The following is a 13,972-nucleotide window of genomic DNA, read 5'->3' as shown; positions in this document are numbered from 1 at the left end:
TGTGTCTCTCTAATGAATGTTGATATCCTTGGACGTATACACGTTTCTAATGTCCATCCTCTGAAATAACAACTGTGTTTTGATGAAGATTGGTTTCTCTAAAATTACTGTTGGACAGTTCACTATGTAGCCTATACAGGGCATTTAAAAAATACTTTTTAACCTTATAATATGAACTCAAAAACGGTTTATTATATTATCTTGAACTATGGTCTTACAGCTGAGAACAGTAGAAACAGTATTGAAGCAATTGAATTGTTATGCTTTATGAAAGATTCTATTTAGCTAGAAATTTACATTTAGTCATTTAGCAGACTCTTATCCAGAAGATAAGATCCAGCTAGAAATATACAAAACAGAATTCACATTTTAGATTAAAACAGGAAGGAATAGCCTACAGATATAGTTCCAAAGTGTTCACAAACTTTCTGTTATCACTGCAACAGAAAGTTGGGTAACAAAGTAGCCTACCTTCTAGATCCCTTTCCATCCTAAGTCTGAAACACATGTAAGAGAAGACTGAAATATTTGGTTGAACATACGTATTTGAAAACATGACAAATGCATGAAAAGTCTATAAATTCAATAGGAAAAGAAAACTAGGCTGAGTATTGAAATACTCTACCTGGGATAAACTTCCAATTGAGCTGCGTGCATGCGTAATTTCAATAAGTGTACTGTACAATATTGCCGACAGGTGGTGCATGAGCTACACAAATCAAAGCTAGCTAGTATCGAAACAACAAACTGAGCCATGCTAGCTCTAGTGTAGCTATAGAATTGTACGGAATAAGATAGCCCAAAGCACTAACGTTATTTCTAAAAGTGATTAATGTTATTTGTTGGACTTGCAAAGTAGTACACGTAAAAACGTTATAACTTCAGCAACATCTGGATCATTTTGATTTATGTTTTTAGCAAGGGATTGCTTCAAACAGCGAGGTAAGTTGTAAAATGGCGGATAAGATTCTGTGAATATGTCGTTGTATGTCGCTGTACTGTATATTAAGGAAGAGATGAACAGCTCTGCAGCTCTGTCTTGGTGCTGATATGTCAGGTGAGCACGAGCGTTGGCTAAAATAAGTGATTGCCCTGCAAGGCGCAAGTTAGCTCGCTATGATAGCTAGCCTAGCTAGTGCTAGCTCGCTAACTATTGTAGCTAGTCAGCTAGCACGACTCAGCCACCTTAGACTTCGACGCGTTAGCTTGCTGGCTAGTTTAGTAATACTGCTGCTAGCTTATGTCAACACAATGTCCATTATAATTGACAAGCTTGAGTGATTTTTGACGGATACGAGATCTACCAATATAATGTTACAGCTTTAAAGAATAGCAGACAAAAGTATTTGTATATAACCAATTTCAATAAGCTAAACTGGTTTGGCTTTCTGTGTGACGTTTAGGCAGCCCGCTGTCAAAAAATGGAGAGCGTCAAAAACATTGTTTACACGGAAGAGCAAGATTTGGTAGTTGGCTAACGATAGCTGGTGAATTAAGCTACAGTACCAAGTGCACACTGAGTTTAATACGACAATACTTAGAACATTAAAATATAGCTACCTAGTCTAACGTTAACACTTACTTAAGCCATGTGCATGTTTTGTCTAACACCACCAGTTCGTATATTCTCGCTAGTAGGCTTACACTGACTTTGTCAGGTAGCTCGACCGAGTTGAGTGCTAACTAGTTAACGACAGTGTCAATTGTTTTTAGCGTAGCGCTAGCTAGCTAATTAATTCACTGCCAATGCTATCTCGTCAGCCATACTAGCCAAGCACCCGACATTATCCAATGTCAATGAAAAAAGATGGGAGTATTTTAAGAACGTAGCAGTCTAGTAGATGGCCTTACATGGAATGGGCCTCAAAATGGAGGGAAATAAATGCTTTTTAATGTGTTTTCTGGTTTTTCATAAATGCAATATATAACGGCCTCATATATGTCTATGTTACTGTCAAGTGCGTGACCATACAATGTTCTATCGCACCATAAAAGCTAAACGAAAACTGATTTGTGACATCTGTGCCAAAATTCTAACTTACAATTCAAAACCATTAACCAACCACCATGACTTTTGACCTGTAAACTGAAGATAACGGCACCATCCTGCTCTGAAACCTTTTTATAGAGTTTGGAATTTGACATTTGTATCCAGTTTGAATTTGTGGTAGTGGTCATTGTTATGGAGATAACATAACCAATAGTGTTAATTTCAAATCAAACAGTTGTTTCTGTTCTTTTGCTCAAGGTTTAACATCCATTCGGTCAGATCTTGAGGAGAGGAAGTCCATCCTGATTTGCAAGGGTCTGAAAAGAAAATGTTAAAGAAATGATAGCAGCACAAGAGTTACACTCAGATTTCCAGTTTCCTCAGTGAGTACTTTGGTAATGTGGTTATATTTCCAAATTGTTATGCATGGGTGGGGAAAGCATTTTATTGAGTTCAAAAGCAAAATAAGTGTCAACTGTCTCAACAGGGAGGCTGATACACAGTTGTCATCTGATACAGACCTTGAGGACCCTGATGGAAAGAATGCAAAGACATGGAAAGGAAAAGTGAGTCCAGTTCTGTGAACATGATTAAAGCTCCATCATTTGACGCATAATTTCTGGCATATTCCCAGTTACTTTGCGAAACGTCAAGCTATTGTGTGCTCAAACAAGGTCCTATGACATATGACTATTGTCACACTGTGCCAGGCCTCCTGCATATGTCACATGCATTTACATGTTGGTAACATGGTTTTCTTATGCTTCTAGCAGGCTGGCAAAAAGGGCAAAAAAGCCCCTGGAGAAAAGGCCAAAGGTGGTCCTGGAGGAAAGGGCGCAGGTGTGGGTCGAGTGAATGGCCACCACCAGGAAAATGAGACGGAGACTATGACCTTGTTTGAGGTGGTGAAGATGGGAAAGAGTGCCACTCAGGTAGGCGGAGGCTTGATTTACGACAGCTTGGATCACCGTCTCATAATATTCATAATGAACTACTGAAGTGACGTACTTATCTATTTATTTATGACTTAGTCCGTTGTAGATGACTGGATTGAGTCATACAAGCATGACCGGGACATTGCTCTCCTGGACCTGATCAACTTCTTCATCCAGTGCTCTGGCTGTAAAGGTAGGTGCTCCTTGTGTTTCCTGGCTCAGGTGTCTAAGATCGGTTGGGTCAACATCCCCCTTTGTGACGGACGAACAAGCCATGACGGGATCGTTTCGCCTCTGCAGGTGCCGTCAGCGGCGAGATGTTCCGAAACATGCAGAACTCCGAGATCATCCGGAAGATGACGGAAGAGTTCGACGAGGTACGCTCCGCGCCGAGGGCCCCGAGGGAGGGCGTGCGCCGGCGGCACGAGCGGCAGTAACGGTGTAACGCAGAATTGTGTCGATGCTCAATACAGGACAGTGGGGACTATCCGCTGACCGTGGCCGGGCCGCAGTGGAAGAAGTTCAAGTCGAGCTTCTGCGAGTTCATTGGCGTCCTGGTGCGCCAGTGCCAGTACAGCATCATCTACGACGAGTACATGATGGACACGGTCATCTCGCTGCTCACCGGCCTGTCCGACTCCCAGGTCCGAGCCTTCCGACACACCAGCACGCTCGCAGGTCAGCGCCGCGCGCCACGCACAGCAAGAGGCGGTTTTAAAGCACGGGGTCGAAACTTTGCAATGTCGAGACGATTAGAGTTTCTTATTTCGTATTCGTACGGGTCTGTTTAAGGGAGTAAAATAAACGGTCTTTTCTCTCTCTCTCTCTCTCTCTCTCTTTCTTTTTGCCCCCCCCGAAGCAATGAAGTTGATGACCGCGTTGGTGAACGTGGCTCTCAACCTCAGTATCAACATGGACAACACACAGAGGCAGTACGAGACGGAGAGGAACAAGGTCGCGGGGAAGCGAGCCAACGACAGGCTGGAGCTCCTGTTGCAGAAGCGCAAGGAGGTGAGGGCCTCAGGCACGACCAACACCTCATTGTTTTACAGTCCTTCTAATAGCTGAGTCAGGTGGCTGAGCGGTTAGGGAATCGGGCTAGTAATCTGGAGGTTGCCGGTTCGATTCCCGGCCGCGTAAAATGACGTTGTGTCCTTGGGCAAGGCACTTCACCCTACTTGCCTCGGGGGAATGTCCCTGTACTTACTGTAATTCGCTCTGGATAAGAGTGTCTGCTAAATGTAAATGTAAAACCTGCTTTCCGTGTGCTTCGTTCCAGCTTCAGGAAAATCAAGATGAGATCGAAAACATGATGAATGCCATTTTCAAAGGAGTGTTTGTTCACCGATACCGGTATGTTTTTAGAAGCGCGTTTCGATATTCGACCGAAATGTGTCGGTCGTGATTTTTTTCAAAACCGTCTTTGGAATTGTGTTTTGGTCTTGAGGAAAGGTATCGCTGTGATGCCACATGGTACCCCCGTTTTGGTATGGAAACTGATCTCCGGTGCTGAGTCGGCCGATCTTAGCGAAGTCTGCAAGCTGCTCAAATCTCACTGCAAACTCAGAGCGCTTGCTTGAGATATTTAGCTCTTGGCCGCCACCTTGTGTTCAAGACGAGACATCAACAATAACAAAGGCAATCTATTTAATGGCACACATGGCTACAGATTAGACAGGAATTGAGTAGGCCATTAAGATGCCTCTGTATGGCTTCATATTTGATTATAAACATTGTAGCTCATGACTAAATGAACTAAATGTTAAACACTTCATTTTGACAAATGTATTTGTTAAGCCTCTTTTCTCTTCACCAGCGATGCTATAGCTGACATCCGGGCAATCTGCATCGAGGAGATTGGGGTGTGGATGAAAATGTACAGCGACGCATTTCTCAACGACAGTTATCTGAAGTACGTGGGGTGGACGATGCACGACAAGGTAAAGCGTAAACACGTCGTTTCCGTTGACTTACCATGCATCCATTGTTTTTATATTGTGACGCTTACAATCAGTATCTGGTCCGTTAAAAAAACAAAACAAATGCAATTCAAATGCATTGTCCGTTTGGCGGGGAACCGCGTCGAAAACACCCGAACTTCTTTTGAGAACGTTGTCATTCACGGGGGAACCCTCTCTCTCTCTCTCTCTCTCTCTCTCTCTCTCTCTCTCTCTCTCTCTCTCTCTCTCTCTCTCTCTCTCTCTCTCTCTCTCTCTCTCTCTCCGGCAGCAAGGTGAGGTGAGGCTGAAGTGTCTGACGGCGCTCCAGGGCCTGTACTACAACCGGGAGCTCAACACCCGCCTGGAGCTGTTCACCAGCCGCTTCAAGGTGAGCCGGAGAGCGCTCTCTGCCCCCGGAGCTCTGTGGCCGGCCGGGCCCGTCCACGTATTAATGCTGCTGTCGTTGACAGGATCGCATCGTGTCCATGACTCTGGACAAGGAGTATGACGTCGCCGTGCAAGCCATCAAGCTGTTGACCTTGGTCTTACAGTAAGCATCCCTGCCTTTTTCAGAAGACCGGTCCTTTTCCATTCGATGAGAGTACGCTCTCGTCTATCGTTCTAAAACAATTGTTTTCAGAGCCCTCGAAGTAACATGCCTGCGTCGTTTTATTGAACGTGAGACCTGTCCCCAAAAAATTGCCCGCCAAATCCGACGTTTAAAACCCGCACCTTTCATCCTCAGCTTGTCCCACTGAGAATGTGTGTTGTTTCTCCCCCCCCCCCCCCCCCCGCAGCAGCAGCGACGAGGTGCTCACGGCGGAGGACTGCGAGAGCGTGTACCACCTGGTCTACTCCGCTCACAGGCCGCTGGCCGTGGCCACCGGGGAGTTCCTCTACAAGAAGTAAGTCTGATCGAATCCTCCTGTCGGAAGTACAAGAGGAAGCCCCCCGTTTTTAGAACAGGCGCGAACGCCAAGGGAAACGACTGGCATCGATCGAGTCGTCCGAGCGTGGGCCCGGACTCCGCTGGCTTCCCCTCCCAGTCCCCTGGCCGTGGAAGTGGAGGAGGAACCCCTCTGTTGTGGGGAAGGCGAGGGGCGAAACCCGTGGACGGGTGATGCTGACGGCGGGAGCGTTTTCTCGTTCGCAGGCTCTTCAGCCACCGGGGCGCGGAGGAGGAGGGGCTGCCCAGGAGGGGGAGGCAGAGCCACAACGGCAGCCTCATCAAGACCACCGTCTTCTTCTTCCTGGAGAGCGAGGTGGGTCTCCCGCACCCGCCTTTGTTGATTATGATAGCGGGACTCGCATGACGTGATCGATTTAGCGGACGCTTTTATCCAATGTGACTTGCAAAAAGTGCCTCCAGTAAGTAAAGCATAAAATACCAGACCAAATTCGTAAAATTGGGACAGGGCAATACGTTTTCACAGGGACCACCACGGGTAACGAACAGCTGCTTCAGGTGCCCCCGGGCGACGTGATGAGCGTCGCCCGGGTGTGACTGGACTGACGAGGGCCTGGCGGCTCCCCTGTGTTGCAGCTCCACGAGCACGGCGCCTACCTGGTGGACAGCCTGTGGGAGTGTGCTGCCGAGCTGCTGAAGGACTGGGAGAGCATGATCAGCCTGCTGCTGGACGAGCCCATGCCGGGGGAGGAGGGTGAGGGGGGGGGAGGAGGGGGAGGGGGGAGGAGGGGGAGGAGGAGGGGGAGGAGGAGGGGGAGGGGGAGGGGGGAGGAGGGGGAGGAGGAGGAGGAGGGGGGGGAGGAGGGGGAGGGGGAGGAGGAGGAGGAGGAGGAGGGGGAGCCCATGCCAGGGGAGGACCTCTGTCTCTCTCTTGCTCTCTCTTTCTATATGTCTCTCTCTCCCTATCTTGTATGTCTCACGTATCTATGTATCTCTCCTATTTATCTTTTTCTGTCTCCCTCTCCTATTTATATTGATCCGTCTCTATTTCAGCCCTGACAGACCGTCAAGAGACGGCCCTGATAGAGCTCATGCTCTGTGCCATACGCCAGGCGTGCGAGTGCCACCCTCCTGTGGGCCGCGGGACGGGGAAGAGGGTGAGTCCTCCTGCCTGGAGCCGGCCTTCCCTTAGGGGCTGGAGCCGGCCTTCCCTTAGGGGCTGGAGCCGGCCTTCCCTTAGGGGCTGGAGCCGGCCTTCCCTTAGGGGCTGGAGCCGGCCTTCCCTTAGGGGCTGGCGTTCCTTCACATCTCTGGAGCGTTTCAGGCTTTTTTATTGGGCTCTTTCTGAATCGTTCCCAAAAGGTCTTGACCGCCAAGGAGAAGAAGACTCAGCTGGACGACCGGACGAAAATCACGGAGATTTTTGCCGTGGCTTTGCCTCTGCTGTTGGCCAAGGTGGCCGTTTACATACTAATTTGTCCAATTATCCAAGTTGGCCAAGTTTGCTTCTACCCCTGAGACGCAATTAAACTCTTGCTTGTTCTTATTCTTAATCTCCTCACAGTACTCGGTTGATGCGGAAAAAGTTACCAATTTACTCCAGCTACCGCAGTTCTTTGACTTGGAAATCTATACCACCGGTCGATTAGAAAAGGTGAACCAAAATGTGGATTTGTGAGGGAAAAGTAGTTGCATTGGAAAATCATTATGTATTGCAAACTGTATCTTACTTGTGTGTGCGCGTGTGTGTGTGTGCTTGTGAAGCACTTGGAGTCTCTGATGCGGCAGATCCGGGAGGTGGTGGAGAAGCACACCGAGACAGATGTGCTGGAGGCCTGCTCCATGACCTACCACGCCCTCTGCAACGAGGAGTTCACCATCTTCAACAAGGTGGACATCGCCCGCTCACAGCTGCTGGACGAGCTGGTGGACAAGTTCAACAGGCTACTGGAGGACTTTTTACAAGAGGTTAGGCTGAGGGGATGAGATGATCATCTCGCTCGTGTGCTATTGTTCGGAAGTGATGTACGACGTACAGATTTAGGCTGGGAGTGAATCGCATGTTTTCCTTGGTGATGCAATTCTTTAGTTTTGTTATTGTTTCCAGGGGGAGGAGCCTGATGAAGATGATGCGTACCAGGTTCTGTCCACACTGAAGAGAATCACCGCGTTCCACAAGTAAGACCACGAGCCTCGTGGCAGTTGCTCTTGTCCAGCTGTCACACCCCGTCGGTGTCACACCCTGATTTAAACAATGTCTCTCTTTCTTTTTCTCTCTCTCTCTCTCTCTGTGTCTCTCTCTCTCTGTGTCTCTCTCTCTCTCTCTCTCTCTCTCTCTCTCTCTGTGTCTCTCTCTTTCTCTTTATGTGTCTCTTTCTCTCTCTCTCTCTCTCTCTCTCTCTCTCTCTCTCTCTCTCTCTCTCTCTCTCTCTCTCTCTCTCTCTCTCTCTCTCTCTCTCTCTCTCTCTCTCTCTGTGTCTCTCTCTTTCTCTTTATGTGTCTCTTTCTCTCTCTCTCTCTCTCTCTGTGTCTCTTTCTCTCGCTCTGTCTCTTTCTCTCTCTCTCTGTGTCTCTCTCCTCCCACAGCGCGCACGATCTCTCTCAATGGGATTTATTCGCCAGCAATTATAAACTACTCAACACGGGTCTCCAGAACGGGGACATGCCCGAGCAGGTACCCCCCCCTGAAGCCTGACCCGACCAGCATAGTTTGTGACGCTCTCTCATTCCAACTGTCCCTAACGTGTCTGGTGCCCCCCCCCCCCCCCCCCCCCAGATTGTCATCCACGCGATGCAGTGCACACACTACATCATCCTGTGGCACCTCGCCAAGGTCTCCGAGGGCAGCTCCAAAAAGGTAACCCCCGTGTTCACCCTCCTTCCTTTCCCCCACATGTAGTGACACACGACAACAGGGGTGAATCGAAACCCGTCCCCTGTCTACGTTGGTTGACTGCCTCTTTCCTTCCCCGCTTCCCCCCAGGGGGACATGGTGACCCTGAGGAAGCAGATGAGGGCGTTCTGCCTGATGTGTCAGCGGTACCTGACCAGCGTCAACACCACAGTCAAAGAGCAGGTGGGTCCTCTCTAGAGGACTCGCACATCCCGCCTTTGGGTATCCATCTCCTTGGGGACCTCTAAGCTCTATCCCTGTCTCAGACGAAAAACAACCCTCTCTCCAGCGCTTGTTGTCCCTCCCGTGTGGGTTGCTGAGGCGTTCTGCTTGCTTGTTTCCCAGGCCTTCACCATCCTGTGTGACGCCCTGATGATCTTCAGCCACCAGATCGTGTCGTCGGGCCGCGAGCAGCTGGAGACCCTGATCTACACGCCCGACTCCTCCCTCCAGGCGGAGCTGCTCAGCTTCATCCTGGACCACGTCTTCATCGACCAGGACGAGGACAACAACAGCGCAGGTCAGAGCCCGCGGACGGGTCCCCGACATGGCCGACCCAGCCGGGAGCCATTTTATATTTAGTCATTTAGCAGACGCTCTTATCCAGAGCGACTTACAGTAAGTCAGTAAGTACAGGGAAATTCCCCCCCGAGGCAAGTAGGGTGAAGTGCCTTGCCCAGGGACACAACGTCATTTGTCACGACCAGGAATCGAACCGGCAACCCTCTGGTTTGATAGCCCGACTCCCTAACCGCTCAGCCATCTGACCCCTTCAGAAAGACGGTTCCCGACTTGGCAGACAGCCGGGAGGATGGGGGGGGGGGGGGGATGGCTGGAATCGCCGTAAACACAAGCGTTGTCACGCTTACGTAACGTTTGTTTGTTTGCAGACGGGCAGCAAGATGACGAGGCCAGTAAAATCGAGGCGTTGCATAAAAGGCGAAACTTTCTGGCGGCCTACTGCAAGCTGATCATTTACAATGTGGTGGAGATGAACACTGGAGCGGACATATTTAAGCAGTACATGAGGGTAGGTATTTCCCCCTTTCTCCAGTTTCCTTGAGTGAATCAGTCCTGTTAATATTTTTCCATCAAAGTTTGTCGTTTTTTAATCATTTTTTATTCTGCAGTATTACAATGATTATGGAGATATCATTAAGGAGACCATGGCTAAAACGAGACAAATTGATAAAATCCAGTGTGCCAAGACACTCATTCTGAGTTTGCAGCAGGTAAGACGACCCTCTGCCCTTCAAACTGCAATGCTCACACACAAGACATCTGAGGGGAAAACAGACAGTGTATATTTAAAATAATATTTGACCATGTTTTATTTGTATTTTTATGGATTCAGTTGAAAGGGTTTATGCTTTTGTCTTCCAGTTGTTCAACGAGATGTTGTCCGATCTCGGGTGCACCTTCGACCGCTCCTCGTCCTCATTCTGCGGCATTAAAGAGCTGGCCCGACGGTTCTCCCTGACCTTTGGCCTGGATCAGCTCAAGACCAGGGAGGCCATAGCCATGTTACACAAGTAAGCTGGAGCTGCCAAAGGCCTAATTGTCATGCAAACAAGGGGTTTTCGACCCCCATTAATATTGTAGTCATTGTGGATTGATACGTCGGCCATCTTGTTACCAAACATGTCTCCTTCTCTGCTCAGGGATGGCATCGAGTTTGCCTTCAAGGAGCCCAGTCCTCAGGGAGAGGGAAACCCACCTCTCAACCTCGCCTTTCTGGACATCCTGAGCGAGTTCTCCTCCAAACTGCTCCGACAGGACAAGAAAACCGTGTAAGTACTCCCAACAAAAGAGCCAGTGACATTAATCTGTATGTAATAGGAGCAGTGAAGACCTTCCCAGAGGTTCCCGGAAACCTTGCTAACGGAACATTTAAGCTGTTGTTCCCCTCCGGGGGGCGCTTTTCCCGCAGTCACCTGTACCTGGAGCGGTTCATGACCTTCCAGATGGCCCTGCAGCGGGAGGACTGCTGGCTCCCCCTCATCTCCTACAGGAACTCCCTCCAGGCCGGAGGAGACGACGACACCATGTCGGTCATCAGCGGCATCAGCAGCCGGGGCTCCACCGTCAGGAGCAAGAAGGCCAAGCCAGCCAGCACCGGCAAGCGGAAACTGCCAGAAGGTGAAGGACTTCACGTTGGCGGTGGCGCCGCTTGACATTCTTCCAAGAGCTTTCTCATGAATACAAATGAAGTTCCCGTCGAGCTTTTTTTCCTGTACCGTTTAACCCAATGAAGTTCCCGTCGAGCTTCTTCCTGTACCATTTAACCCCTACGTGTTCCCTCCCTCGGCAGAGGAGACCAGCTGCAGCAGCATGGACGCCGCGTGGCTGAACCGCGAGCAGGGAGCCCAGACGCCGGGCATGATGCCCTCCCCCCACCTCACCTCCACCGTCCTGAGGGACCCCAAGAAGCCGAGGGCGGACGACGGCTACGCGGGCATGTACGCCATGACGTCGGAACCGACGCCGCACCAGCCCACGGCCCACCCGCAGCACCATCACCAAGCCCCCATGGACTACAAGTACTGAAGCACGTCTTCCTAGCGGAACACAACACTTAACAAAGTCCGCAGCACTCACAACCTTTTTAAAAAGGAACTCCCTCTTTGCGTTAACTGCATGCGTCACGTTTTACACGCTAGTCCTCCCTCTAAACGGCCCTTGTGACATACACAGGATGTAAACAAGGTGAATCGAGGGGGGGGGGGGGTGGATACAAGTTTGAACGACCTGTCGCTCTGTCCCCTGTCCCCAGCACCCAGGTAACGTGGATGCTGGCACAGAGGCAGCAAGCGGAGGCCCGGCAGCAACAGGAGCGTGCCAGCATGCAGTACGCCAAGATGAGGAGCCACATGCAGCACGCCATGTAAGAAACGCATGCTTCTCCCCCCCCCCCCCTCTCCCCCCCCCCCCATGCATAGCAGGCGTTGTAGGTCGACTCCGGTGTGGAATGTCCTCTAATAGCTGATCTCTGGTTTCCTTCTGGAAACCCCAGCCGACGAGGGTCGGGGCTCATGGAGGACGACGAGGAGCCGATAGTCGAGGATGTGATGATGTCGTCCGAGGATCGCTTGGAAGACCTCAACGAGGGCATGGATTTCGACACCATGGATATCGATCTGGTAAACGTGACATACTTGGCGACGTATCCGTTTCCTCTATACGTTTTTAGAATGAAACCATCTCTCACTTTAATACCGTTAAGATACGAGTTCTGTAACGGAACTGCGGTTCTCTTCTAAACAGCCACCGTCAAAGAATCGCAGGGAGAGATTGGAACTGAAGCCTGACTATTTTGATCCATCTTCTATCATGGATGATTCGGTTGGTATTGGGTTATTGTTTTGAGTGTTCATGGTCTAGAGATGGTTCGTTTTGAAGCTTGAACACAAAGTACTGCCTGGCGATGGGAGTGTCTGATAGCAATGTCAGTGCAAGTCCTGAATGTGTCCTCCCATTTGTACAGAACATGAACACTAAAAACAAGTTGTTTCTCTTCCTCTAGGTCCTCAATGTTTCAATGTTCTAAACTGGTTTGGGTAGATCTTCGAGGAGGACGGCTTGTGTTACCGAAAACCTTTTTGAAGACTAGAAGTATTCTCTGTAGAGAATTTAGTTCAAGATTTACCCATGGGACTTCATGAGATGGTAGTGGATGCCCATATGACATCATGTTTTGAATTTGACCTTTACCATTGTCAATCTTTGGAAAGGCTTATGTAAATACATAACGGCTGATATACAATTTTAAAAATCTGGCATGGCATGCAGCCATATTATATAGAGCATATATATATATACAGTAAGAGAAAATGTGAAATGTCTTCATATTGTTAGAAGGCCTTTCCGCAAATATGAAACATAAGGTTCTCAGAATTCTCTCTCTGTCATGGTATTTTTTAGAGGTTTCTCTGTTCTGCTTTTATAACTTATAGAAAACTTTGATTTATAGATATTTTGTAATGACAATCAGATGTAAATCGATACTTTATAATCATGTTATTACACATAGAGTACAGAAATTAACCTTTGTATTGGAATTGCTGGTGTGTTACATTGAATGTGGCAGTTAGTTTCTTTCGCCAGTGTTATAATTAAGACCTCTTGTTAAACTGATCATGCCCAAGTTGCCAAAATGACTCATTTGATAGGCATAATTATTATTATGAATCACTTTAATTGTTTGATTTGAATGCTATGTAGCTTTTGAAGAGTGGTACAAATGTTTGCAGAGGGTTTGTATAAAAGACAGCAGTCAGAATATTCACTGTTGTACCACTGTGTAATGTCTGTAAGAGAAGTTGTTATAGTTTTAAAAATACAGCATTATAGACATTGGATAAGCTATCACAACATCATAATACATTATTATATATATATTATAGGTATAAACATATATTGTGTGATATATTGTGAATCGGTGCTCATTTTATATTTAGTTGATTTGAATTCCAGCTTCGGCGACGGTTCAATAGAATGTAAACAGGTTGAAATCATCCACCCAACTAATGTGCAGTCATGCATATGAATTCTCATTTGAATTTGTATGGTTCTGTTCCGTTTGTGTTTTTTTAAGTATTCTTGTTCAATTAATGTTTCTTTACCTCTGTGTACATTAGGTCAGTTAGCCGATTCCCAACAGGTATTTCTGGAGGATTAAGATAAATCATTGATTGTGTAAAAATTATAGTTTTATACAGCCACAGCAGCTTGAAACCGGTGAGAAATCCTCTCCATTGTCAAAAACAGAAATGTTACACCGAAGTCTAAATGCAGAACTACAAACCAGAAAGAGATATAATATTTTCATTATTTAGATTGTAGTAATGTTAGACAGGAAAGAGTACGTAATTATATCCCATTGATGTTTCACTTAAATTAGACATAGGCTGCATAAGGTCATTTCCTTTCTATTGTCACTGCGTTGAACTGCTGAGAGAAAGTGTGTGCATACATAAATGTATATGTATACACATACATATATTATATATATTCAAGTGTATATAAATTTGTGTTTTTTATTCTATTTACAAAGTGTCCACTGTACCATTTATGGTTTGTATTTATGTCTGGAGACAGTAACTTTTTGAACAAAATAAACCCCCTGCAATTGTGTGATGATACAGTTGGAGTCACGTTAATATTGACAGCACAGCAGAATGTGCGAACTCAGCCATGTCCAAGGGTGAACACGGTAACCAACGTGAGTTGTGGCAGGTAGAGTTGTTAAATGCTGCAGAATATTTTGATATAAGGACAAGCCTGGTGACCTTCCTATACATGGTTTAT

At 47.6% G+C, this 13,972-nt stretch overlaps 1 protein-coding gene across 2 annotated transcripts; it reads left to right on the top strand.

The window, feature by feature from the left end:
- Positions 1–728: 728 nt before the first annotated feature.
- stag2a (STAG2 cohesin complex component a) lies at positions 729–13,808 on the top strand. 2 transcript variants are annotated; one of them, XM_062453285.1, is made up of 34 exons: positions 729–942; positions 2,249–2,373; positions 2,478–2,556; positions 2,764–2,922; positions 3,022–3,118; positions 3,226–3,302; positions 3,399–3,603; positions 3,785–3,936; positions 4,205–4,278; positions 4,742–4,865; positions 5,155–5,253; positions 5,336–5,415; positions 5,663–5,770; positions 6,019–6,127; positions 6,409–6,526; positions 6,826–6,929; positions 7,135–7,227; positions 7,337–7,426; positions 7,537–7,740; positions 7,880–7,950; positions 8,359–8,446; positions 8,549–8,629; positions 8,756–8,848; positions 9,011–9,185; positions 9,556–9,695; positions 9,796–9,897; positions 10,049–10,197; positions 10,327–10,455; positions 10,596–10,804; positions 10,977–11,205; positions 11,439–11,549; positions 11,679–11,805; positions 11,930–12,007; positions 12,189–13,808. In XM_062453285.1, exons 2-34 carry the CDS (start codon positions 2,330–2,332, stop codon positions 12,210–12,212), a joined length of 3,822 nt encoding a protein of 1,273 aa, XP_062309269.1. In that variant the 5' UTR covers positions 729–942; positions 2,249–2,329; the 3' UTR covers positions 12,213–13,808. The 2 variants fall into 2 exon arrangements, with proteins under 2 accessions (XP_062309269.1, XP_062309268.1); XM_062453284.1 differs by having other exon boundaries at positions 729–1,057.
- The last annotated feature ends 164 nt before the right edge of the window (positions 13,809–13,972 follow it).

The sequence above is a fragment of the Osmerus eperlanus genome, chromosome 27 (assembly GCF_963692335.1).
Source record: "Osmerus eperlanus chromosome 27, fOsmEpe2.1, whole genome shotgun sequence".
NCBI classification, from domain to species: Eukaryota; Metazoa; Chordata; class Actinopteri; order Osmeriformes; family Osmeridae; genus Osmerus; species Osmerus eperlanus.
Note: the sequence above shows the minus strand (reverse complement) of the source record. Positions and strands in the feature narration are given on the sequence as shown.

What these genes read in the sequence shown, in the direction of transcription:
- stag2a (XM_062453285.1), top strand. Translation starts at nt 2,330, where the DNA reads ATGATAGCAGCACAAGAGTTACACTCAGATTTCCAGTTTCCTCA. An exon ending in CCGAGGGCAGCTCCAAAAAG is followed by an intron (nt 8,630 to 8,755) that starts GTAACCCCCGTG and finishes GCTTCCCCCCAG; the next exon opens with GGGGACATGGTGACCCTGAG. An exon ending in CAAGCGGAAACTGCCAGAAG is followed by an intron (nt 10,805 to 10,976) that starts GTGAAGGACTTC and finishes CTCCCTCGGCAG; the next exon opens with AGGAGACCAGCTGCAGCAGC.